General features: G+C 41.0%; 1 protein-coding gene across 2 annotated transcripts in view; it reads left to right on the top strand.

The window, feature by feature from the left end:
* Nucleotides 1-27,867, top strand: part of LOC148423244 (high affinity cGMP-specific 3',5'-cyclic phosphodiesterase 9A) — a 39,228-nt gene that overhangs the window by 9,393 nt on the left and 1,968 nt on the right. For both annotated transcript variants that reach the window (XM_088415668.1, XM_088415669.1), the window contains 7 exons: nt 1,150-1,272; nt 5,990-6,082; nt 6,177-6,244; nt 6,332-6,434; nt 22,969-23,073; nt 25,975-26,121; nt 26,231-27,867. The exon at nt 26,231-27,867 is cut by the window's right edge and continues 1,968 nt beyond it. In XM_088415668.1, the coding sequence (XP_088271794.1) occupies nt 1,150-1,272; nt 5,990-6,082; nt 6,177-6,244; nt 6,332-6,434; nt 22,969-23,073; nt 25,975-26,121; nt 26,231-26,422 (831 nt within the window). In that variant the 3' untranslated portion in view covers nt 26,423-27,867. The remainder of the gene's footprint in view (nt 1-1,149; nt 1,273-5,989; nt 6,083-6,176; nt 6,245-6,331; nt 6,435-22,968; nt 23,074-25,974; nt 26,122-26,230) is intronic.

Below are 27,867 nucleotides of genomic sequence, written 5' to 3'. Positions count from 1 at the left end.
TTTTCTTGGCACTCGGGAATATCATTCAATATCTTACGTTATGCTTAATCAAACAAAAAGAAGTAAAATAATAAAAAATCAAAAAACAAAGGTGTGTTAGGTTGAGTAGATAGTTTTAACAAGTGAATTAAGTGATAAACAAAACCACAATAACAATAAAATGAAATAAATATGACTTAAAATAAACAGAAAAAGAATAGCAAAAATGAGAAAAAATGGTTGATTAAGCAGTTTCAATTATTTAAATTGAGAGTCACTTCCCAACTCTCATTGTTTAGCCGTGTTTGGCATTCAGGGAAAACAGGTGCAGACTGCACTCAAGCTGTCAAACTTTGTTAAGTCTTTGCGCTGGTATGTCATTAGCCTAATATACTTAAAAGTGACACTGTGTAAGAGTTAGACCATTTTTCATTAAAAATAAATAAACTAAATTTTTATAAATTTCAAAAACATACAAATAAATGTGTTCTTGACGACAATCGATATGTTTTAAATATAATCATCGGTCTAGTTATCATTAAATTATATTACATGGAAGGTGGCACTGCTCCGTCGGTCGCCATGTCTGTTATAGCTACGGAAAGCAGGAGGAGGAGTGTTTATTGCTGCATTTAGCATAATGCCCCTAAAGCTACCACAGGCGAATGCAAAAAAATACACATATTGTTCTCCCTTTAATGCTAACACCCTGTGTACAGAGGGGATGGCTTCCGATTGCCCATGGTGCTGTCCTTCGTGCATGAGTTAACTCAAAGCCGAGCTGTGTGCTCGGAATTGTGATGATCATGCTTTTGGGATCTTGTGACAATTCAAGATGATGAAAGAGGCTTTTTGGGCGCCGTGTACAATGGTAGTCTAGTCATCTCCCACCCAGGAGGCTGTGGGTTCAATCCCCTGGCTATTGTGACCATGTCTCTGTGACCTTGAGGAAGACACCGAACCCCTAGTTGCTCCTGATGCTGCGTCAATAGTAGGTAAATGATTAGCTAGGGCAAAGCGCTATGAGTACCTCAAGTAGAAAAGTGCATTATGCGGTGACGAATAAACACACCATACAAACTCAGTGACTAATTATATAACTCAAGTACAGTATTCACTTGTTCATGCTGTTGAAGCTAAAGTAAAACAAGTTTTTAATCTCTTGCACAGATGTATGGTTTAATCTGGTTGACTGACCTGAGAAGTAAAATGGAAAGCATTGACCTGCTCATCATGTTGACCTCTGCAGTTTGCCATGACCTTGACCATGCTGGCTACAATAATGCCTACCAGGTATAAAAGCACATACCTTACAAAGACACATACCTCTCAGTGCAAAAGACACCATTACACCGACTTGATATCTTGTTTTAACTTGTAGGCTTATAAAGTTTGTGCTTCTGCATTTAAACCATATAATGCCAAGTTTAGAATGAACACAAAATGCTCCTGCCCCTTTTGTCTCATGTGTTTTTGTTCAAGGGGGGAATGACACGTGGTTATTTTGTTCATGAGTGACCTACTCTGGGTTACTTCAAGCTGGTAAGGGGGCACCTCCTCTGCTGAGAGAGAGAAAACAATTGTACATTATCACTGTGGTGGCACGGTGCCAGTCAAATTAGCCGGCCTACGTCACAAGCACAGGTTTTAGGTGCTTTTCCGGTTCCAGCCTTCCTGTGTGGCGTTTGCATGTTCTCCCTGTTTCTGTTATCCCCTGGCATTCCAATTTGCACCAACATCCAAAAGATTTGCAGGGTAGGTGAATTGGACACTCTAAATTGTCTGGTTTTAAAGTGGTTGGTGGTCTTTTTATTACTTCTAACAGCTGGCAATCAATTCAGGATGCACTGCCCTAAAACAGACATTCTCCCAACTCTTCACTCGGTTAAGGCCGTTATTGGAAGGTGACTGTACAGTACCGTTTAACTCATGGATTCCACAATTTGCATTTCCGCTCTGCTGTGCTCCGTGGTGGCAGTGCCGTAGTGCCGTGGTCTGCCAACTTTACGCAAGCCTTGAAAGATCTGCTTCGCCGCGGCACGCCCTGGTCAGGTCTATGGTTCATAAGCACAAAACAGCTAAAAGAATGTGATTCACATCTGGATTTAAAAAGAAAAAGCACTCTACGCGGACAACATTATGTTACACCCAGCCTAGGGGAGCTAGGATATTACATGTGTGTGCTCCCCCCGTCCGTACTCTCACCACCAGAAAAGACCCGTGAAACTAAAAGTACAAAAATGGCAGCCTTTATTGTCTTCAGAGGGAGAGCAAACAAACAAAATAATAAACAAAAGGTCCTCTAAATCCCTAACTAGCTCGCCAAACAAAAAGGAAATGAATGACAATTGGCTCAACTATCTACCTAACGCAAAAACAGGAGAAAAAGGGTTAAACAAAAACGGCATCTCCCTCCTACTACTGCTCTATCTACAGATTCTTTACAAACACAACTAACAAACACACCTAACAAACACACCTAACAAACACAGCGAACAACACTAATGCACACTATTCCTAACAGTCCCTGACGTGGCGTTTTCTGGCGGTGGGACGACCGGAGAGAGACATAGTTCGGTCCGTGGGCTGTTTAAATAGGGCCGCAATCAGGAGAGCCAGCCAATAAGAGGACACCACCTGCACACAATTGATTCACTCCGGCACACACACACACACACGCACACACAAACCAAGGAGAGAACACAGCAGAACACATACAAAAACCACATATGACCCACGAGTCATAACACATTATCTTCTCCTTTGACAATTTGAAGCAATCAATGAAATTTGTTTCTGTTTAGTCAGTTTTATTCATTTTTTTTGCGTGAATTGTTAGTCCCTGCGATAGCACGGTTTGACTTTCCAGGGACTAGTGGTTTGGTTCAACATAGGTGAAAGGCATGCAGTGGGCTGGGGTGTGAGCCATCATTGTGGTGGTGTGGCACAGTGTGGGATGTAGAATCCGCAGGTAACTCTCCGGCCCAGACACTGTGTCAGAGAAATCTCAGAAAAGAAGACTAGGACAAGCCTAGCTGCTTAAACAGCAAAAAGAGTAACTCAGACCAGCCAAGATTGACTTTTCTATGCCGGCATAGGGAAAAAGCTTGGGCAAATGTAACTCGTGGGTCTTCCAACGCTAGTTTTCCACTGCCCAGCCGTCCCCCCCTGGCTTTTATTGAGTAGAAGCATAGCAGATTACAAGACACAACAAAAGAGCCAGCCGGGCGCCACCGGCAGCTGGGCCAAGGTCCCGGCTCACACTTTCGTGCGTCAACAGTTCTATCTAAGGACAGGGTCAAGATGAACTAGGATTGCATAAATGGGTAACAATGAACTAAGCACATAATGATAACAACCTAATATATGATTCCCTTCACACACTGCAATGATATTGGACTGCATTGTTTTGTCCATCCATCCATTTTCTTTCGCTTATTCGGGGTTGGGTCGCGGGGTCACCAACCTCAGCAGGGAAGCCCAGACTTCCCTCTCCTCAGTCACTTCATCCAGCTCCGAAGGGAGGATCCCTAGGTGTTCCCAGGCCAGCCGAGAGAATCCGAGGTTCGCCAGACGGACCCTACTCTCCAGCACCCTTGAATAGACTTTACCAGGGAGGGTGAGGAGTGTGATCCATCTGTAGTTGGAACACACCCTCCGATCCCCCTTCTTAAAATGTTGATCTTAAATCTTAAGATGTTCCAGTGGTGTGTTAGCCAGGACAGCTCTACAACATTCAGAGCCTTTAGAAACTCTATTAGTGGATCTCATCCACCACTTCGGTGACTTCAGCCTCAGAGATGGGAGATCCCACTTCGAACCCTCCAGACTCTGCTTCCTCAGGGGAAGACGTGTTGGTGGAATTGAAGAGGTCTTCGAAGTATTCTGCCACTGGTTGACAAAGTCCTGAGTTGAAGTCAGCACCACTCCATCCCCACTATACACAGTGTTGATGGTGTACTGCTTTCCCCTCCTGAGACGCCAGATGGTGGACCAGAATTTCCTCAACGCCGTACGGAAATCGTTTTCTATAGCCTCACCAAACTCCTCCCACACCCGGGTTTTTGCCTCGGTGACCACTGAAGCCACATACCGCTTGGCCAGTTGGTACCTATCAGCTGCCTCTGGAGTTCCACCGGCCAAAAATGCCTAATAGGACTCCGTCTTCAGCTTGACGGCATCCCTTACTGGTGTCCACCAGCAGGTTCAGGGATTTCCGCCACAACAGGCACTGACCACCTGCAACTACGATCAGCCACCTCGACAATGGAGGCGCGGAACATGGTCCATTGGACTCATTGTTCCCCGCCTCCCCCATGGCGTGGGAGAAATTCTGCTGGAGGTGGGTTTTGAAACTTCTACAGACGTTCCCAGCAGACCCTGATGATACGTTTGGGCCTGCCAGGTCTGACCGGCATCCTCCCCACCCAACACACAACCAGGTGGTGATCAGTTGACACCTCCGCCCCTCTCTTCACCTGAGTGTCCAAAACATGCAGCCGCAAATCCGATGATACAATCACAAAGTGGATCATCAAACTGTCGCCAAGGGTGTCCTTGTACCAAGTGCACATGATGTTTGTTATTGACAAGCCGGGTCGAGCACAGAAGTCCAATAACAAAGCACCATTCAGGTTCAGATCGGGGGGGGGGTTCCTTCCAAGGGGGGGGTCCTCCCAACCACAGGTCTCACTGTCATTGCCGACATGAGGATTGAAATCCCCCAGCAGAACGAGGGAGTGTCCAGGAGGAGCACTCTCTAGCACACCCTCCAAGGACTCCAAAAAGTGTGGGTATTCTGAACTGTTGTTTGGTGCGGAGGCACAAACAACGGTCAGGACCCATCCCCCCACCCGAAGGCGGAGGGATGCTACCCTCTCGTCCACTGGAGTAAACCCCAGTGTACAGGCGCTGAGCTGGGGGGCAATAAGTATGCCCACACCTGCTCTACACATCTCACTGCGGGCAACTCCAAAATGGAAAAGAGTCCAACACCTTTCGAGAGGACGGGTACCAGATCCCAAGCTGTATGTGGAGGCAAGTCCGAACTTCTCTGACTCAAACACCAGCTCAGGCTCCTTCCCTACCAGAGAGGTGATATTCCAAGTCCCAAAAGCTAGCTTCTGTAGCCAGGAATTGGAGCATCAAGGCTCCCACCTGTGACTGCTGCTCAGCTCACACTGCACCCGACCCCTATGGCCCCTACCACAGGTGGAGAGCCCATGATAAGCGGGACCCATGTAACCATTTTGGGCTGAGCCCACGAGCCCCACCTTCAGGCCTGGCTCCAGAGGGGGGCCTTGGTGACCAGCATCCGAGCGAGGGAAACTTGAATCCATTTATTTTATTCATCATTAAGAGTCGATGGACCGTGCTTAGTTTGGTCCCTTACCTAGAACCTGTTTGGCATGGGTGACCCTGCCAGGGGCATAAAGCCCCAGACAATTTAGCTCCTAGGGTTTCATTGGCACGTGCAAACCCCTCCACCACAATAAGGTGACGGCCCACAGAGGGGGCATTGTTTTGTTTTTCATGTACTGTACATTCAAAGAGTCCATAATCAAAGTGTCCTCCAAGTCACGTTTCAACCAATTAGCTTCCATGCTGGCTTTTTTTATTGTCTATTTCTTCTGACATGATCACATCATCACTAATCAGATGCCTGGATGGTGAATCTTGCCAGCAAGCCCTCAGTGTAATGCATTGATAACTGGCTTTCTTATTGCGCGCAAAACTTGACTCAAAAACCACAGAGTGGGACTAAATACATTCTCGAAAGTGATGGCTGCCATGAGTTGACAAGTCAAATTTATCCAACTTGAGCCCCACACGCATTGCACTACAGAAATGCTCACCTTTGAATGTTGCATAAGCATGTTGTGAGTCATTGTGAGAAGTGCTTTATGAATATAAATACATTTATTCACTCACTAATACCAATTTTCTACAATCCATCTCACCCGCAACTGAAAAAAAACAAACTTATAGTTTATATGTTTCCATATTGCAGATCAACGCTCGAACAGAACTTGCCCTTCGCTACAATGACATCTCTCCCCTGGAGAACCACCACTGTGCTGTCGCTTTTGATATACTGGAGAAGGTAAAACTTTTCAACACTGTCATGAATCATCTAGTAATCCAACAGTAAAATGTGGTGAAGCAGCTTCAGAGAAATTAGGTTTTGTTGTGTCTAGAAAGAGAGCAACATCTTCAGAAACGTGTCTCTGGACCAGTACAAACGAATAAGGGAAGGCATTATTAAGTGAGACCATTTTTATTTACTTTTGTGACCATTACCTTGCTGTGTGTGGAGTCCATTACACAACATGACAATATTTTGAAACTGCAGATGCATTCTGGCCACTGACATGACAAGACACAATGAAATCCTCAACAAGTTCAAGTCCATTCTCTCTTCGTTTGACTTTGACAACAAGGATCACAGAGATTTGGTATGTGATGTCTCTTGATTGTACTATGATTAGCCGCTTTAACAGTCAAACTTTTGGGAACACCTTCAAATTCTAAGAGAAAATACCAAGATGTACCAAGATACCAAGATGTGGTTGGCTTTTTTTGGCAAAGCGAATTTTGAAGCTATTTGGGAGAATTTAAATGCTAAAACATTATTTTCTGATAATTCATTTGTGTTTAGCAGATAATTCCATCAACATTTATCTACAATTGAGGAATTTTTTAAATAATGGGAAAAGAAAAAAAAGAACAAAAAAAAAACAGATGTCAAGAATGCTTCCAGACTTTTAATTGGGACTGTAAGTCGTTTTACAAACTTTGTAGAATCTAATTTGTACAAGTTGTATATTTATCTGACCCCCTCCAGCATTTTAATTTTATCTGTCCCTCAATTTATCAATTTTAGTATCTTTAAAGGGGGCGGGCATAAGGTGAAAATCTTTTTGGAACTTTTAACTATGTTCCAATGTTGATTTCTCCAAAGTGCTATTTTCCTTCATTGATGCATTTCTAAGAATTCTTTACTTATTCTGCGCCCACACACCTGTTAAAACTTGCTTAAAGCATGCTTTTGATGATAGGAGCAATTCGTACCTCCCCTATTTTGCCTGTGCAAGAGAAATTACATGATGACATTATCCACGAGCTTCAGTTTCGACTTGGTTCCGGAGCTGAGGAGGTGACATTTTGCATCGAGTCGGCCAAATAAACAATAACGTTTCTTTTATTAGCTATCACCTTTAATGTAGAAAATACTGAAGTGGTGAAAATGTATGTTTGGGAGCACACAGCAGAACAATCAACGTCAGTAGTAAATAATTCACACACAGGCAGAACTATTGTTATGAACACTGGGTTCCCACGGAACCTGATTTGACTGGAGGAACGCATGTTAGTGAGAGCAGTGTATTGACACCAATTTGCAGTTTACTCAGAGTTTTTGGCCCCGTGTTCACACGGCTGCGAGCCTCGTGGGAATGAGCCAATGCATATTCAAAAATTCAAAGAGAATTTATTGTCACATAGTACATTCTATACCACACAGTGAAATTCTTATTGTGTTCACTTCCCAAGCAGACTACAAATTAAATTAATATATTGAATGAAATATTTGTGAAACAGTCCTAAGGTAACAGTTGTTGAAGTCCCTCCCTATGATGAACACAGTGTGTTCATTGAGCTACATTATGAAGATCACACCATCAATGGCGTTTTGGAACAATACAAGCATGTGAAAACAAAGGTGTTTTTGAAAAGTGTTCGCGTTTCTATTTGAATGCTGAAAATGGTTCACTTGGAAACGGAGGACAAGTAGTGGGTGGATAATAATGCTTACCTAGAAAACTCAGTCTGTCTGTGCGTGTGTGTGTGTGTGTGTATATATATATATATACAGTCAGCCCCCTGCTTACGAGCATCCTAATTTGCGAACATTCCGCCTTACGAGCGTGGATCAGGGAGAATTTTGACCTCCGCTTACGAGCAAACCTCTCGTCTTGCGAGCATTCCGTCAAACCAGCCATTGAGTATGTAGAAATGTTCTCGCCTAACTGCGTCAATATATTCAGCAGTTGCGTCATCTACAATCATTAATAGTTACTTATGGCGGTAACGTGAACGCTATTGGTCTTACAATCTCACACTGACTGTCTCACTCACGGTGTCTAAATATATTACCATTTAAGTGTAGTGTTTGTACAGCTAAAGGGAAAAACAGCTGACATGAAATTAAATGTGCCGATTGCAGGACAAAGAATTGTCATTGGTTTAAATGTGTGTTTTTTTTTTAATTAATTGTCAATACATTCCAACCGTTTAAAAAAAAGTGCGAATAATTATCAGTCAGTCAAGGAGACGCCAATATGCTATTGGTCGATTAAGGTCACCCGGTCTCACTCACGGAGATGCTATTGGCCGGCGTCACACGTCAATCACAGAAATGCCGATATGCTATTGGCCGAACGCCTTTATCTAGCTTGATGGGACAGGATGGAAGGAAGTAGACAAAATGAGTGAAAAACGGAATGTTTTGAAGACTTTGCAAACTTTATCTGTTAGACATAGCTTCTAAAATTACTAGCAGCGGTAAAGGAAGAAATAAGAGGATGATGTTTTAGTATCTCCGTGATTTGCACCATGACTGAAAGAGTTACTGTAACACTGTAAGACCAATAGCCTATATGCGTTGCCGTATTAACTCAAGATGTCAACCTCTGCACCCTATTACGGGTGATGATACAGCGCCATTTAATGGTTGCTAGACAAGATTGCATGTCAGGTTAGTCGGCGATCTCCCGATATGCATTGGGACAGCGTCATTGTTGCAATTTTGTGAGTTGTAACCAAAGGTGAACTGACGCTCGAACAAGCCATAAGTGTGCTGCCTAGTAAATGCAACACACACAACCACCTCTCCGCTTCCACCGTGCTCAATTCACGTCGGGAAAAACAGTTGACATGAAATTAAGTGTGCCGATTGCAGGACAAAAAATCGTCACAGATTTAAATGTGTTTTAATCAATAAGATGTCAATACATTCCAACCGTTTAAAAAAAAAGTGCAAATAATTATCAGTCAGTCAAGGAGACGCCAATATGCTATTGGTCGATTAAGGTCACCCGGTCTCACTCACGGAGATGCTATTGGCCGGTGTCACACGTCAATCACAGAAGTGCCGATATGCTATTGGCCGAACGCCTTTATCTAGCTTGATGGCACAGCTGGTTGGGATGGAAGGAAGTAGAGAAAACCCTGACTGAAAAAGTTACTTTGACACTGTAAGACCAATAGCATATCTGATTTACCGTATTGACTTAGAGCATTCATCTCTGCTCATCTCTGCTTATCTCAGCACAAGTCACGTCTTTCCAAAGGTAAAAGTCATTTATCCTTTGTATTTGTTATTTAATGCAACTGTACAGTAGATTATGTCACTTAATATTAATTTATGTATACAGCATGATGATTTTACCTAAGGCTTCTGCGCGCGTTGCACGCACTCACGAATTAACATGGGTTTGGATTGCCCGCTATACGAGCAATTCGAGATACGAGCGTAGCCGCTGAACGGATTAAGTTCGTAACCCGGGGGCCCACTGTATATATATATATATATATATATATATATATATATATATATATATATATATATATATATATATTGTGGGGTCGCGTGGGGTGTGACAGGGCAGATGGGGTCACAGAGGTCAGATGTTCTCAATAAAATGTTTATTTTGTCATTCAAAGTTCAAAGAAACTATATCAAAACAGATGGTCAAAAGACAGCAATCAAAATCAGGTTGGTTCTTAGAGTTCAAAACTACTCTCTTTACAAAGTACAAACGAAAGCAGGAAAGTGATATGATCAAAAATGCAAAAACTTGAAATAAAGTCTGTTCACGGGATTCCAAAACTGGCGCACAAAGTACAACTTAAAGCAGTTCAAAAACGGTCAAAGTCCAAATAAAACCTGTTCTCACAACTCTCTGGCTTTGTCTTTGGTGGCACTCTCTTGCTTCACGTCTCTAGTCCTCAGCAGCACAGTCTCTCGCTTCAATCAGCCAGGTCGGCTTTTATCCCATTACTTGATCAGCTACACCTGTTGAGGCAGTGAGGCATGCTGGGCATTGGAGTCCTCGGCATCTCGGCCATTTTGGGGTGTGGCATTGGTTCACAGAAGGGGAAGTAGCGGCCCTCTACTACACGTCCCCTTGTGATGCCACAATATATATATATATATATATATATATATATATATATATATATATATATATATATATATATATATATATATATATATATATATATATATATATCATCTCCTCTTTATGGTATTTCCCAGTTTTGTGCCCAAAATAATAGTCATGACCCTAGTGGCTTGGCTGTATTTGTGTTGTTTCGTCTCTATCTGCAGGCGTTTTGAGGTAATTACACTTATTTTCAGTTTCCGTCCCTGCAATGCATCACTACAATTCTGGTCTGCTATTGGTTGTCATTACATGGAGATGGTGTTCTGCTCTTGGTCGGCCTCACTTGTTTCATAATGGCGGAACGGTAAAGCTTTATTCGATTGTGAGTGGTGACAAAGCCGTATTTATAGTGCATTTTACTGCCTAATTCAAAGTTGAAAGGGTTTGCCATGGGTCCCAAGATTCCTAGTGATGTTAAAGAGGGAAGTAAGAAGATGATTTATATCAGGCATGTCCAAAGTCTGGCCCGGGGTCAGTGTTCACTGCTTGCACAATCTCAGCGCACTAGAATGTCTATGCTGTGCATAAAACACAATGCAATACAAATGTATTAAATAATATTTAATATTAGACCTCATCTTATCTGGTTAATTCGACCAATAATATTGTTTTCTGTACCATTTTGCATTGTGACAGCGAGTGACAAGTTTCCAGTCTATGAATGTTTCACTTATACTATTCATCCAATCAAACATAAGGACAGAATTGTTCCCTGCATATACACCCCATGCTGGTTAGCTAGCTAGCAACAGTGCGGAGTTAAGAGACGTCAAATGCTAACCCCTTTTCCTCGCGAAAAGAATGAACAGCGACACATCCACCCAACACGCCAAAGTAAAAAAGAAATGCGCTTCCTATAAGTTGGAATGGCTATCGGAGCCAATGCAAATATGCAAGCGGTGAAAGTGAGGGATATTTTTTTTTTTTTTTCACAACTTGTGGCTCATTTATTGCCATGGTGACAAGTGCAATATAAATCACACTGTCGTGTGTAAAACATTTATTGCTCAAGATATAAAAAAATAATAATAACAAACTTGCCAAAAACGAACAGATAGTGGTTGTGATTTGTTTTGCATCATTGTGCATTCTTCTGGCCGCCTGGCTTTCTCGTATGCTTGCCCAGGTTCAAATAAAATAAATATAATAACATTTCCACAGGTCTCTCTTTCAATCAATAAAACGATAAATTTATTTCCACTGCAGTTCTAAAGTTCTTCAAACAAAAGTACTTCAAGTAAAAGGAAAACATTACGGTGAATAAACCATGCGCTCTAATCTGCAATCAATCTCAATTACCCCTGTGAAGCAAACCCCAAGGCTCTGAAGGGGCCAGTATCATGGACCTCTCTCCCAGACTTAAAGGGGCAGCAACATAAATGTCCACTGGGCAGTGAGCCAAAACAACCAATCAACAAATTACAAAAACTGAAATTTAAATTTACTTTGGGATTTTGGGATCAAAACCAATAATAATTCCAAATGCTGTGACTTGGCTCCTACAAACATGCCAACCATAGATGCCTCGTTCTCCCGTATTGGTCCTGGACGACGCTTTTCACCTCGGCGATGCCCTCATAAATGACAGGCTATGTGCCCAGAAGCACAGTACTGGTCTTTAAATATGTATAAACATTGTTGGACATCATCAGGTTGTGCTTTACCCTTCATTTCTTAGAGTTCCAAGCCGCCTTGCATCATCATTCCAGGGCTGCAGCTAGGCCCCTGGATACAGTATGCTCAGAGCCCCCCCTCCTTCCTTGCTCATTAATGACAGAATGTGAGTCATGTGATAGAGGTTACTTTAGGGGCGACATCAGATATGCACACGGCGACTCACTGTGTGCATGTCTGAGGTTGCACACCTTGGTCCGATGCCTGCTCAGGGAATTTGTGTGAATGCTCAGGCACATTCAAAATTCAAAAATCAATAACGTCTGGCCCGCATGGAGAATGAATACATTGAGCAGCAGCGCTGTTACGTACGTGTGTAATTACCTGCAGGAAAATGTAAACTTAGTAAAAATCTAAAACGAATGAAAATAAATGCTCCTAGCAGGATTTGAATCCACGCAGATGAAAAAAATCAATGTCTCACTTCAAGTGAAGTTACCCGCTCGACCACTTGCCGCCTCAGATTCGCTTGCGAAAATGCAATACCTGTAGAGCTGACCAGGTGTCCCAGCGGGGGCACAAGTTAATCTAGTGCTTCGTTTGACTACGCCAGGCATGTCCACGGTCCGACCCGGGGGCCAAATGTGGCCCGTGGTCAATTTCCATCCGGCCCTCAGCCTCTGTCATAAAATCAATAACGTCTGGCCCGCATGGAGAATGAATACATTGGGCAGCATCGCTGTTACGTACGTGTGCTAATTGCTGCCATCTATAGGCTCAATTAGGAACAGCAAATTAGAATATGAGTAATTGACTGTTTAAGCCCCTTACTTTCTAAAATGGCGACAATCAACAAAAGGAGGAAAGTTGACTGCGAGGGCCGACGGTTCAAGGATGAGTGGAAATTGGACTATTTTTTCACTGAAATACAGAACAACTGTGCCTGCTTCATTTGTAAGGAGACAATGACTGTTTTTAAAGAGTTCAATGTGAAGCGACATTACCAAACAAAACATGCTGACGTATATGGCAAGATCATAGGTAATGAATGCAGCAAAAAACTGAAACATCTTGAAGCTAGTTTAATCTCACAGCAGCAATATTTTACAACTTTTACCGACAGCTGGATAAGGACAAGTCCGAGAGATTCGAGCATTTGGTAAGAAAATGCTAAGCTTGTTTGGGTCGACGTATTTGTGTGAGAAGACATTCTCGGTTATGAACTTAAAAAAGAGCGGTGTGAGGACACGGCTATCGGACTCCCACTTATAAGACATCTTGCGCATCTATACTACTGCCATAGAGCCACACCTGGCCTTTATAGTTACTAATGTCATTTCAAAAGAGCCCTGCACTTGTTGATATGACTATAACTTGTTCATTTCTCTGTTATTGTGTTTACAATTTTTATAAATATTAAGCTGCCATGGTGAGATATTTTTTTGTTTCAAATGTAATTTGCACCCAAGAGTACAATTACTTCTGTTCAACTGTTACAAAAAAGTTAATTAAAGTGTTAAAAAAAAGTGAAGTCAAGTGAATATTCAATTTCAATATTTAATGTCAATTCAGTTTTGATACGCACGTTTCAAATGAACCAAAGCACATGCTTAAGATAGCTGAAATTAAAAGAAAAAAATGTGAAAACCAGAACGGCTCGCTGAAATGTATTTAAATTAATTGCAGTTATATGTAAAGAATGCCCGCTAAGGTTGGCCACCCTACATGTTTAACAAACCAAATCTGGCCCCCTCTGCAAAAAGTTTGGACACCCCTGATTTATATGGAAACGATGCTGGAGATAACCCTTATTAGGGAATATGTGCATAACAAGCTGAACTCAAAGGTAAATAACTCCTTCATATATTTTTTATTTATGATGTTTTCGGATTGTATACATGTATATTATATATACGTAGCACTTACTATACTATTTTGGGACCAAATTTTAACATGTATGTACAATTTTGATGTTTTTACCTGGTGTTCTAAATGCATTAGCTATTTACCATAGGTTTGGATTACCCGCCACGCAGGGAATAGCACGTTCGCCTCACAGTTCAAAGGTCCCGGTTCAAATCCACCTGGCCCCGGCCTCCCTTTGTGGAGTTTGCATGTTCTCCCCAAGCCCGCGTGGGTTCTCTCCGGACACTCCGGCTTCCTCCCACACTCCAAAAAACATGCATGGCAGGTGAATTGGACATACTAAATTGTCCAGAGGAGTGATTGGTGCGTGAATGGTGTGCCCTGCGATTGGCTGGTAACCAGTTCAGGGTGTCCCCTGCCTACTGCCCGAAGCCACGAAGCCTGCGACCCCTGTGGGGATAAGCGGCTCTGGAAAATGGATGGATAGAAATACATCATATATATATATATATATATATATATATATATATATATATATATATATATATATATATATATATATGGTGAGTGCACTTTACTTATTGTTTCATTTTCAATATGTTGGTGTTATTTTATTTTGTTCATATTCAATTATGAGTAAAGAAATAAAATGATGTTCTTCTTATATTCCTATTCTTATATCTTTCTGTATATTCTATTCCTATATATTCTTCTAATATTAAACTGCGATTTGTAATTTTGACTGCATAAAATTTTGTGGATATTTATTTTAAATTATTATTAATTTTTTTAAGTTTTGATAGCATCACATATAATGATAAGTTTTAATGGCTGATGCGGGTTTATTGACGCGTAAAAGCTCCAGAAAATAGACTGTATAGCCCAGTAATATGTACCGTAGTAATATGTGAGCATGGGGGCTATTTATTCGAGAGTCTGACATCACAGAAGGTATACATGTGAGAGTCAAGGCCCGCCATTGAGACATCAATCAAATACTGAACCAACAGGTTGACGATTTCACAATGTTTGGTCACAAGGCATCATAAATTCTGGTTGGTGGAACAGCACTGACCATTGCTGAGCTGAAGTTAAACAATGACTAAAACGTTTGGTTGTGCTTGCAGTGAGTGAGGGGGATAAGCAGACTGCCTGTCATAAAGGATTCTACAGAAAAGATTGCAAGATTACTGATGTAGTAAATCACTTGTAAAAGGGTAGATTGGGAACAAAACTTCTACCATCAAGTTTAAAGTTCAAGTTTGGAGTGTGTCAAGTTTGAATTGAGTTAGAGTGAATGCTTAGCTAAGTTGACTTCAGCACAATATTTCACAGTCAAAAGAGCATGTTAGCCATTACCCTGAGAAATAGAAAGCTCAACAGATAACAGGTAAGTATTGTAATTTCTCAAATATAGGGCGCATCCTTAATTTTAGTGTGAAATTCTGGTATTTTCAATGGTATAGGACACTTCAACAATTTGGTGAACAGAATAATCTCATTTTTGTAATTTCTTCATATTTCTTTGTATTTATAAATAAAACCTACAAAACCATGTCCCATTACTGTAAATAGTAAGTAAGAACACATCTGTATGTGGCTGACAGTGATGGGAAGTAATGAAATAGAAATACTTCTTTACTATACTTAAGTAAATTTTGTCTGTACTTTGTACTTTTAGAAGTATTTTTTCTCAAGACAAGTTTTTACTTTTACTCCCTACATTTAAAACACAAATATCGTGCTTTTTACTTGCTACATTTTAAAAAAATGCCTCATTACTTATTTTTATTTAATTAAAAAAAAATCATGATAAAAGGCCTTGTAAGTTTTCTTTTAGTATTTTTGTGCTAACTACGTAAACCGTGTATGACCAATCAGTCTGGCTGCCGCTAAATTAAAAAAAAAACGCAGGGACGTCTCACAAATGTCAGTGCCACATAACCTGGAGAGCAGAGAAGATAGCCGTAGGTTGCCTATGCTAGAAGCTCGACGGAGGCACAGAAAAATAAGCCGAAAAAGCATAGGCTCATGTCTGGGGTCAGAATAGTCGCAAAAGTATTCACAAATGCGTATTTCAATTCACAAATGCGTATTTCAATTTACAAATGCGTGTTTCGATCCACAAATGTGTAACCAAAGTCGCAAATGCGTCTTTCAATCCACAAATATGTAACCAAAGTCACGAATGTGCAATGAGAACCACAGATGCGTGAGTGAAGTCACAAAAGCATAACACGATTCACAAATGCACAACAGAAATCCACAAATGCGCAACAAAAATCACAAAAGCATAATGAGACAAATGCATAACAAGAGTCACAAATGCGCAACAGAATCCACAAATGTGCAGTAAAAATCCACAAATGTGCGGCTGAAATCACAAATGTGTAATGAAAGTCAAATTGTGTAAGTTGTTTTTTGAATGTACTATAAACACATAGTTGAATGAGTAAGTAGGTCTGTAATTAGGGCGATCTCTGAACACTTCGAACACACTTCTGAACACTGGAATCTTTGTGTGACCATTTAGAGTCTCCAATACAGTACAACTTTCATGCATGTTTTTGGAATGTGTGAGGAAGCCGGCTCTTCTACCGAGCTACCCCTTCTTGAACGTAACTGGCAATATTTTTCTTAACAGCATAGAAAAAAAATCTATCGGAATTGTGATATTTGAATCACTAAAAAAATGTTTTTCTTTTTATTGTACTTAAGCACATTTCAGAGCCTGTACTTTTACTTTTACTAGAGTAAATTTTTGGTTCAGCACTTTTACTCAAGTCATTTTTTACATAGGGTACCTTTATTTGAAGTGAAGTAACTATCTGTGTACTTCACCCATCATTGGTGGTTGACGGATACAATCTTCCTCAAATGTTGACAGGAAAAATTTTATCTTTAAGTTGACCGTTTATATGACACAGTCACACTTCTGGCCTTCATCTTTTTGGAAATAAAGTGACTCTTATATTTGGAAAATTACAGTTGGTCATCTAACACAGTGGTTCTCAAATGGGGGTACTAGTACCCATGTGGGTACTGGAAACAACTTCAAGGGGTACTCAAAATTTTAAAACTTTTTTTTTTTTTTAAATAAAGCTTCTCAGATTCAACTCAACAACTTGTCCTGTGCCACCTCTCGTTACCTGTCAAGTGCATAATTTATTTTTGTGAACACATCTCTACTATGATCCCAAAACAGGACACTTTTAAGTTAAATATTTTTCTGTGGACAAATATTTATAATTATTTCTTTTTGAGAACAGGTCTGACACTTTATGTTGAATATTTTTGGGGGGACAAATATTTATTAATAATTGAGTTAATTATTTATTTTTGTGAAGAGATCTCTCCTGTAATCCCAAAATAGGACACTTTATGTTGAGTATTTTTCAGTGGACCAATTTTATTTATAATTATTTCTCTTTGAGAATAGATCTCACACTTTATGTTGATTACTTTTCGTTAACAAATATTTATTAATAATTAAGTTAATGATTTATTTTTGTGAAGAGATCTCTACTATAACCCAAAAGCAGGAAACTACGCTTAATATTTTTTGTAGACAAGTATTTATTTACGTATATACAGTGATCCCTCCTACTTCGCAGTCGATATTGGGGTCTCATTACTTCGCGGGTTTTTCCAGGAAAAATAAAAAATATTTCAAAATAATAAAGAATTTGAAAAATCTGTAAAAATGGAAAAAAAAATGAAAAAAGCAAAAAAGTACATTATACAGTACTGTAGTCATCAAATAACCAAGTAATATTAGTTAATAACTATGTTAAGAATTCTTCAAGCGTTAGAGTTCGTGACGTTTTTTATCTTATTTTGAAATGTATGCTTTTAATTTGTCGGGTCTCGTTACATTTCCGTTTCCTGTTTTAAGTTCTTTGTGCGTCATGCGGCTCGTTACGTTGACGTAGTGAATGACAACGTAAGCTCATATTTATAGTTTATTATCATTTATGTTGATAACGCACGCTACTGCCTATGTTTAGTAAGCGATGAGTGGCAAAAACTTTGCAACACAGCTAAGTTACTTGCAGAGTGCAAACCAAAGAAAAATATGAAGCCTACTTTGAACCAAGCACATACTACAACCAACCTGAAACGACACCTAAAACAGCCCTAGTTTTTTGCAAAGAAAAAAAAAATACAAAAGTACCAGAATCACTCGAATGAAATATAGAGGCATTGGAGTTTTCAAAATGGGTCTCAATGTGTGTGTCGGCGACACACGTTTTGCTGTACTTTCTAAGTGCGACTTTCCTGGCAGTCAACCGATATTCTCCCATACAGGTAAGTGGACTCTACAGCATACAAACGACACTAGTAGATTCAAACAATCGAAATTCTTCCAAGCTTTTTTTTTTGTTTTGTGTTGTGTGTGTGCGCTCGTTGGGTGTTGTTTACAATATTCACCGGAGTACTCCTTCGCCATGTTTTCTGCCCGAAACTTAATTAAGTTCCTTGCGTTTGCCCTTTGGTGATAGGATGACTGAAAGTGCTTGATTTGACATATACTGTACAGTAATACATAGCTGGCTTTTTAAAAAATTTAGATTTTTAGAAAATTTTTAGAAAATTGGATTGCAGTGATCATGAAAGGAGGTGACAAGGCTGTGGACCAGTCGTGTCAGAGATGAGAAAGGAGCCTAAGATCGAAGATGAAAGTATGAAGACTTGAGTTATTGATGTACGCACTGAAAGAAATTATGATGTCGAGGTGATAATGAGAAGGGGCTCCAGGACAGAGCCTTGGGGAACACCAGAGGTGACTGGAGAGTGTTGTGAAGTGAAGAATGTATGCTGAATAAACTGACTATGGCCAGTGAGGTAGGAGTGAAACCATCGAAGTGGGGTGTGATTGATACCTAAAGAAGAGCCTCTATTAAGTAAAATTGGGTGGTAGATGGTATAAAAGGTCGCACTCAGATTGAGGAATACAAAGATGGAAAACAAACCTGAGTCAGCATCCAGGAGGAGATTTTTAGTCATTTTGATTACTAAAAATTACTAAAAAGTATAGTTTCAGTACTATGGCGGTGCCGATAAGAAAGACAGGCTGAAATCCAATTTGCTCAAACCAGTTAGCGGCGCGGCTATGACTACAGCTAACAACAGTGAGCCTAAATCGGAAGGTATAAATGTCCCCCACATGGAGGAAATATTGAAGAACATGCAGGACACCATACTTGGAACCATCAACACTCGGTTAGATGTATTGGAGGAGAAATTTCTCTCCAGTCCGCACACGGTACTTTGGCAAGCCAACTGGACGATGTGGATGTCACTATCACGGACCACGAGACACGCCTGCAGGACGCTGAATTAGCCATCACCGAGCTACTGAAAGAAAATGCCTCCCTCAGAGCCAAGACCAGCAAGCTGGAAGGTCGCTCCAGAAGCAACAATCTTAAATTTGTTGGCATTCCCGAAGGTGAGGAAACCCGACGGAGTTTGTGAGTTCTCTCATTCCCAAATTATTGGGCGAAACCAATTTCCTGTGATCCAGTGATCATAGATGGCGCCCACCGCTCTCTATTGCCCAAACCAGCGGGAGGACCTGCTTCTAAAGTACGATGAACACAGGATCTTCATTTTTCCTGACTGCACTGCCGAGGTGATGGAAAATTGGCGCAGATTTCTCGAGGTGATGGCAACTCTACGTGAGCTGAAAATCAAGCACAGTCTGTGATTCCTGGCAAAGCTACAATTTCAATACAACAAACATCAGAAGACATTCACCAGACCCGAAGATACAGGGAAATTTGTCGGCAATCTGCAACGAGACCCCGGAGGCGACTAAAAGGGGACGGGTATGTGGATGGTAAATGACTCAATAATGCAAGCAGACCACAGCGAAATGCAAACCACAACTAACACACGGTAATGCTGCATGGGCTTTGGTCCACATTTTTATATGAACGATAGAGGGGCGGATGGCTTGTTTGGTTGCTGTGTTAATTCGTGTTTCAAGCCATACGTCCGGTGACCTTCAGCAAGATGATAGGGGAAGAGATGCTTCGTTTGGGGAAGTGTCTGGGGTAGGAGGGGTGGTTCCAATGGTGTTTGTTTTGTCATTTTTTATTTATTTTGTTTCTCTTTTTCTGAGCTGCCACATATGTTACAATTGTTTATCAATGTCAAGGATGTTTTTTGGGTTGTCTGGAATATTGTGTTCCTGCATTGTTAATGGCAACACCTAACACTACAAATTAGTCGGACATGAGTACTATTTCACAGATCTCGTGGAAAGTGCAGGGTTTGGGACATGCCCTAAAGTGAGGCAAAGTTCTAGTCCATTTTTGAGTCAATAAAAGCAGACATAATGTTTCCTCAAGAAACCCATACCTATAAAAGCAACTGAGCAGAAACGACTTAGAGCCAATTGGATCTCCCAGGTCTATCATGCGCCGTTCTCATCCAATGCCAGAGGTGTTGCCATTCTCTTTAGTAAAAATGTCCCATTTCAACTTGCCTCATCAATTGTGGATCTGAACGGCAGATACATCTTGTTGACTGGATGCATTAATTTGTTCAATGTTACTTTTATTAACACATATGGTCCAAATCTGGATGACCCAAACTATTATCGCAAAGTGTTTGATTCAATTCCATACCACAATTCTGCAAATGTGATCATGGGTGGCGACTTCAACTGCTATCTTGATCCATACCTAAATAGACTCTCCTCCCAGTCTACAACCGCACTGTCATCTTTTTCAAACTTTGAACGATCTAATGAAATCCAGGAACATGGTGGACATATGTAGACTACAAAACCCACCCCAGAAGGACTATTCTTTTTTTTTTCCCATGTCCATAAATCCTACACTAGAATTGATTATTTTCTAATAGATGCAAAATGAATATCTACAGTAATATTGAATGCGCTAAATATCATACATTTTAATCTCAGATCATTGCCCCTGAACACTACAACTAAAATTGGACCTTCCAAAACGCACTTATTGTTGGCGCTTTAATCCAATGTTACTGACAGAACAAGTGTTTATTGATTATATCTCCTTGCGCTTTGAGGAGTTCTTGCAGACTAATGACACAGGTGGCGTTTCGGATTCTACACTCTAGGCTCAAGGTGATTATGAGGGGTCACATAATTTCTTTTGAGGCCTCAAAGAAGAAGGAGCAGCGCCGCCGCCTAGTGGAAATTGAAAATATGCTTCCAGTTCTAAAACTCTGTCTCAAGCGGATTACAACAAGGTTTTGAATCTGAAATATGAACACAAAAAAGTTCTCAGTGGAGCTATAAGTAATCTATTATCAAAGGTAAAACAAAATCACTTTGAGCTGGGGGACACACCTGAGAAGCTGTTGGCCAGGCAGTTGAAAGGCGCAAGTCCTGCAATATACAAAATCAAATCTAGTACGGGAGAACGACTGGTCAACCCTAACGAAATTAACTCATACTTCAAAGTTGTATTTTAAGAGCTTTACACAGACAGTTCAACAACATCTGAAGCGGAGAGGGACAACTTCTTTGACTCCCTTAACCTGCCAACATTAGATGAGCCATCCAGGTTACAACTGGACTCAGACATTACTGAAACGGAGCTAGTCGAAGCAATCAATTCATTTCCGTCTGGTAGAATGGTGGGCCCTGACGGGTTTGACTGAATTTTACAAAACAATCCAGAAATATCTTGCCCCACTTATGCTTAGAATGGTAAAGGACTCCATTGTAAAAAAAGAAGCTCCCAAGTTCATTGTATGAAGCAAACATATGCCTCTTATTTAAAAAAGGCAAAGAGAATACAGTACCTGGGAGCTATAGGCCCATTGCTCTTCTCAACTTTGGTCAAAAATCTATTACAACGGTTTTGGCCACCCGACTAGGTAAGCATATTTCGGCCATTATAAACTCAGATCAGTCCTCGCAAGTTTTCATTTTGCAATGTGCGGCGGTTACTCACCAATCTATACGCCCATCACTCAGACAATCTTTGAGCGGCGGTCCTGGCTTTGGATAAAGCCAAAGCCTTTGACCAAATAGAATGGCCCTTCGTGTAAGAATCACTCAAAAGGTTTGGAGTTGGAGACACCTTCATTAACTGGGTCAGGATGCTGTATTTATGCCCCAATTCTGCCATCCATACTCATGACATATCTGAGCCCTTCGGTTACATCACGGTGTCAGGCAAGGTGACCCTTTGTCACCCTTCCTATTCAATATGGCTCTAGAACCTCTTGCAATACTGGTCAGGAGTTGAGATAAGCGGTGTGGAAAGTTGCATTGGTCTTTGCGCAGATGTTGCGCTGTTATATCTTGCAGACCCTGTGGTCTCTATTCCCCACTTGCTGGACCTGATTGAACCCTTTGGCAAACTCTCTGGCTATACGATTAATTAGAGAAAAAGAGAATTCATGCCTCTGACAAACAACCCAGACTAGGGATGTCCCGATACCACTTTTTTGTCTGCCAAGTACAAGTACTAGTACTGACATTTAAGTACTTGCCGATCCCGAGTACCGATATGAGTACTTAATAATACCATAACAACGGCTTTAAAATTGAGATTTTGTTTCAACAATCTTTCCTAAAGAAACATGGCACCGCTTCCACAATTTACTTTCATAACTTCAACACATTTCCAATTGCCAATTCTTTTACTTCTACTCCACGATCTTAGAGGGAAATATTGTGCACTTATAGCACTGTGTAAACATAAGATAAGTGATAACTGCATCAGGTGTCTGTATCACTGTATCATTTACATAACATTTAACATGTTACTTACTTACTGGCTTGGGCCTTGTGGTGCTTCCTGGCAGGAGGTTCCACCAGATCTGCTTTTTCTCCAGATAGCAGTCAAGGTCGCCTTCATGGTTTTGATGCCTTAATCCTGTTCGGTTTGTTCTTGTATCAAAAATTGGAGAAGTATAGTCCCGGCGGGTATCACATCCGAGGCTATGCCGTCAGCTTTGCTCATTTTTCTTGTCATCTCCCCAAACGGGGCCAGGACAGACATTGTGTGTTCAAGGAGGGTCCACTGGTGAGTGCTAAGGGTAGCGGGGAGTTCGTGTTGGGATGCATAGAATACCAGAGCCCGCTTCTGCTCGATGAGAGACTCATTCATGTAATACGTGCTGTTCCAGCGCGTTTGCACTTCTTGCTGAAGCCTTGCTGTCCGCTGCTGGAGAACGAGCTGGACGTGTTCCAGGCGCGAATAGGCTAATCAAATGAGATGAAAAAAAGTAAACACAAAAGTATACACAGTACAAGATTTATTCTTTTTTTCTATTTATGCAGCTTATGATGATTCTCATCAAAGTGAGTGACATATCCAATGAAGCACGTCCCATGGAAGTGGCAGAGCCCTGGCTGGACTGTCTTTTACAGGAATTCTACAACCAGGTGACTGATGTCTTCTGCATTCATTACAATTTTAAAGGGTTTAATTAAATGTGTAAAATTAGAGATAAACATGTTATCCATTCATCCATTATCTGTAGTCACTTATCCTCACTATGGTCGCTGGCTTTCCGGTGCCTATCCCAGCAGTAGTCAGTCGGTGGACATCTGGACTAGTTGCCAGCCAAGGACACACAGTGACAAACAAACATTCATGCCCCCAATCACATCTATGGACAATTCAATACACCATGCATGTTTTTGGAATGTGGCATTCGATACACCATGCATGTTTTTGGAATGTGGCAGGAAGCCGGATTGCCCGGTGAGAATGCACGTGGACTCGGGAGAACATGCAAACTCCTACCGGAAAGATGTGAGCTGGGTTTGAACTCTGAACTCAACTGTGAGGCAGACGTGCTAACCACTTCTCCACCAAGTTGCCCTAAACATGCTATAGTAAAACAAATTTCATTTAAAGTGCACCTGTGGTACGGCAGCCTGGTGAAAGAGTGGTGAGCACACCCGCCTCACATTTTAGAGCCCAGAGTTCAAATGCACCTTGCTCCGGCCTTCATGTGTGGAGTTTGCATGTTCTCACCAACTTGCATCGGTTCTCTCTGCGCACTCCGGCTTCCCGGCTATTTTGGTGTGACTGACTGCCTGAATGGTTATTTGTCCCTCTGTGCCCCTTGATTGGCTGGCAACTGGTTATGGGGTTGTATAGACCATGTGAAATTTGAGATATACATGTTGAGGTGGTGTCCCCCACCTACTGCCCATAGACAGCTAAGATTGGCACCAGCAAGCCTTAGCAATGTTCAGGGCGACCAGCCAGTCCTCAACCCTAGTGTGAGTATAAGCTGCTCTAGAAAATGGATGGATGGATGCCATTAATATCGTAAGTAATATAACTATACTCCTTCTAGACTCTTCTTTAGCCAAATACTTGAAAACAAACAAATGTCTGGGCTCTTAAAAAAATTAAAAAATGTGGTACCTATGGTACTCAGAAGGAAAAATATATATAATTGTATCTAAACATGTTTACTTTTTTCAGTGGTTGTATTAAAGCAAGCTTTAAACAGGCGCATAGTAGGGCTGCATGATTTTGGCCAAAATAATAATCACAATTATTTTGGTCAATATTGCAATCAAGATTATTCATCATGTTTGGTCAGACGTCTATTTATTGCACTCTTTTTTTAAACAAGCAGTATACAATATTTAAACATAGCTCCAAGATTTGATACTTTAAAAAAAATAATAAACTACAATAAATGGCAAATTATGGCAAAAACTTTGTACACAGGGCAACACAGCTAACTTACTTGCTGAGTGCAAACTAATGAAAAATATGAAGCATACTTAGAACCAAGCACATACTATAACCGACCTGTAACAACACATACAACAGCCTTAAAGTTTTTTTTGCAAGAAGAAAGAAAAAAAATACTCACTCAAATACTCACTCAAATTGAGTATGGACTTAGCAGTCAAAATGTCATTAATTTATTCCAATTTTTGCCAATCACTCTCACAGTGGTGCTGATGAGAGGCTACTAAAAGAACCAAAATCTCTCAAAGTGAGTATGGAGAGATCGTATTTTTCAAATGTGTCTCAATTGACAGATAGTTCGGTATATTAAGGGCTGAGAAAAGCAGAGAATTTTAGCATGCAAACATGTGGGAAGCATTATCATCTAAAGGCTCTTAAGGTGGGATTGAAACCTGATGTCTCCGTAGCGCGCCAATAAAACCAAATCCAGCATTGCCATCACGCCCTACTCTTTACATGAAAGAACATGCGCGAAATCTCGCCGGCATGCATTTTGCATTTTGCTGCGGCTTTCCTCGTAGTCGGACAATATTCTCCCATACAGGTAAATGGACTCTACAGCATACAAACGACACGAGTAGTTTCAAGCGATCGAAATTCTTCCAAGCTTTTTTTTTTTTTCTTAACCCCCCCCAGACATGTACACCTCTGTGTGTGTGTTTGTGTGTGTGTGTGGGTGTGCTAGCTGGGAGTTGTTTACAATATTCATCGGAGATCTCCTCTGCCATGTATTCTGCCAGAAACCAATTAAGTCCCTTGTGTTTGCCCCTTGGTGGTAGGATGACTGAAAGTGCTTGATTGAACATATACACAGTACTACGTACCCGGCTTTTTAAATGTTAATATCGCAGATTATCATCTTAAATAATCGTGGCAGCCAATATTGCGATCACAATCAAAATTCAATTCATCGTGCAGCCCTAGCGCATAGCCATTTTTACCTGTAGGAAATATCACAGCCATCTTTTCTTTCTATTCATCTCCCAATTCACATCAACCTCTTCCTCAGATTGTGGCCAATCCAACTAAATCTTTTGGAATCAGAATCAATACTGATGAATTGAAGGACTTTTCATCAGTATTTACTACGGAAAATTGTGAGACTTTAGCTTGGTTTATGCTTGACGCATTTGCAAGCTCCATGAGGATCCACGTGTCAAAATAACGTAACTTTGGAAGCTTGGAAGAATTTAGATCATTTGGGAGAATATTGCCTGACTGCAGGGGAAACCCGCATCGAGTATTAAGTGTTGCAAAATGCTTGTTGACGTGATTCCGCGCGTCTCTTTTCCAACTATTTACGCGTCAAGCATAAACCAAGTTTGAGGCAGATGGGCCACAATCCGAGCAGAAAATTACAAGCATTAATGAGGTATGATTGAAAGAAATCAGCTATCAGCTGCCATGTCATGCCTCCGCTCTCCGGAGGCATGACATGGCATGCATTAAATGCAAATTATTCTTGATTTTTCTGAGCACCATAGGTAAACATTAACAAAGTGTATTTGAATGGATCTTGTTATCGATGTCACGAAAAAATGTAACCGATTCTGTCTGATTGTCAGAGTGATGTCGAGAAGTTAGAGGGTCTTCCTGTTACTCCTTTCATGGACCGAGACAAGATAACCAAACCCTCATCTCAAACTGGCTTCATCAGATTTGTGCTGCTGCCACTCTTGATAGAGCTGGCCAACCTTTTTCCTTGTCTAGAGGTAAAAATGTTTCAGTAATACATGGATTTGCAAATTATGTACCAACCCTAATCAACTGTGGGGAATCTTTGACATTTCTATTATTGGTGGGGTGTTTTAAATCCTACAGCAACACATCATTGACCCAGTGCGGAAGGCCCTTGATTACTACACTGAGATGGAGAAAGCGCTGGAAAAAGAGAAACAAAATCGGGTTCCATGTGAAAATGGATTCAAGAGCAAACAGATAATAGTAGGGCAGCTGAATACAGATGAGCACCAAACCTCTGAGCCAGAAGCCTCAAAATCAGACACACTGTGATTGCAAAATTGAAACATTGAACGAGCAAAGTATTATGTGTTTTTATAGTGCTACACACGCACACACACACACACATTGGGGATTTTTATATTGTAGTGGGGCCATCTCATTCACCTAATGAATTTTCTTGTCCCTGACCCTAAATTTACCCATCCACAACAGATTACCTGACCCTTACCCTAACCTCAACCAAAATCTGATTCAAAACTAGTTTGAATACATTAAAAGCAAATCTTGACTCTTAAAAAATGTTCTGAACTTGTGGGGGTCCACTATAATGGTACAGCAAGTGCAAAAAGTCCCCACAAAGAAAGTAAAATCCAGGATTTGGTTTCCACCATATAGAAAACCAAGTGGACACTGTATTTTTTGCAAAGAGCGTTTAGCTGTGTGCTCATAATTGGAGTGTATTGCAATACTCTTGAAGCCACAATACCCAACACAAATGTCCCCATTAGTGAGATAATAATGGTCCACAACAAATGTGAAAATTTCAAGGATAATATACCACATCAGAAATTCATGCCACACTATGATTCACAAAATTGGATATACAGTTCAATTATGTATCTTCCGTCACCTAGTGGAAGAACATTCAATAGTTTTGCCTTCAAATTGATGAGCTTTACCATTTACCTTTTCACACTGTCAAGACAAGTGAAGCAAATTGACATTCAGATTGATGAGGCATGGATGTTCTCAAAGAGGCTGCACTCAAACTTGTGTACAGTACCTGCTGTTTGGCAGCAATGCCTGCATGACCCAAGGACATCTCTGTGTTGCCTTAGAAGAAAAACTCACGTGTGCAGCAGCCAATTACATGTACAAATATCTATGGAAGTGGTACTTAAGAACGTGTTGAAAGCTTGATGTGTGTTAGATGTTTGATGGCAGTACAGTATTCATGGTCTTCAAATTACAGGCCAATTTTCCCCCTTTTTAATGTCATATGCCTTTCTTATTGCACGTCAGTGTTATACAGTAAGCCTGTCACAGTTGGTTCACTCACTCTCACCTATCTGTCACACCACATTCCATTCAATCAGCCCTACCCCACGCCCACACGAACCAATTGTTCAGTACTTTTGCCTGTTGCTGTGCGCCGCACAGTGTGCAGTCTTGGATCCTCTGATTGGGTTAGGTCTCTTTGGGGCATGATTAGATAGGTGACTGGAGCTAAGACATTGTGTTGCTGTGACCTTCCTTGCTCTGCATCATCCGATCATTTGCACCCAGGCACACATCATCTAGTTGGAACCAGTTAAGACCATGAGTTCACACAGTCACATGGGTGAGGCAGAGTCATCCTCCCTGTGGGTGGGTGGCCAAGGCAGAATAAGAGTGGGGACTATTTTGTGAGGCGGGAAACCTTCCGTCTCTAGCCAAAATTTAGTCTCCACAGCCATGTTTCCCTTTTGCTGGCATACTGTAAATAGGTGTCAGTT

The sequence above is a fragment of the Hippichthys cyanospilos genome, chromosome 5 (genome assembly GCF_059441005.1).
Source record: "Hippichthys cyanospilos isolate Australia breed blue-spotted pipefish chromosome 5, RoL_Hcya_1.0, whole genome shotgun sequence".
In the NCBI taxonomy this organism is placed as follows: Eukaryota; Metazoa; Chordata; class Actinopteri; order Syngnathiformes; family Syngnathidae; genus Hippichthys; species Hippichthys cyanospilos.
The sequence above is the reverse complement of the archived record's forward strand: the minus strand, read 5'-3'. Positions and strand labels throughout refer to the sequence as shown.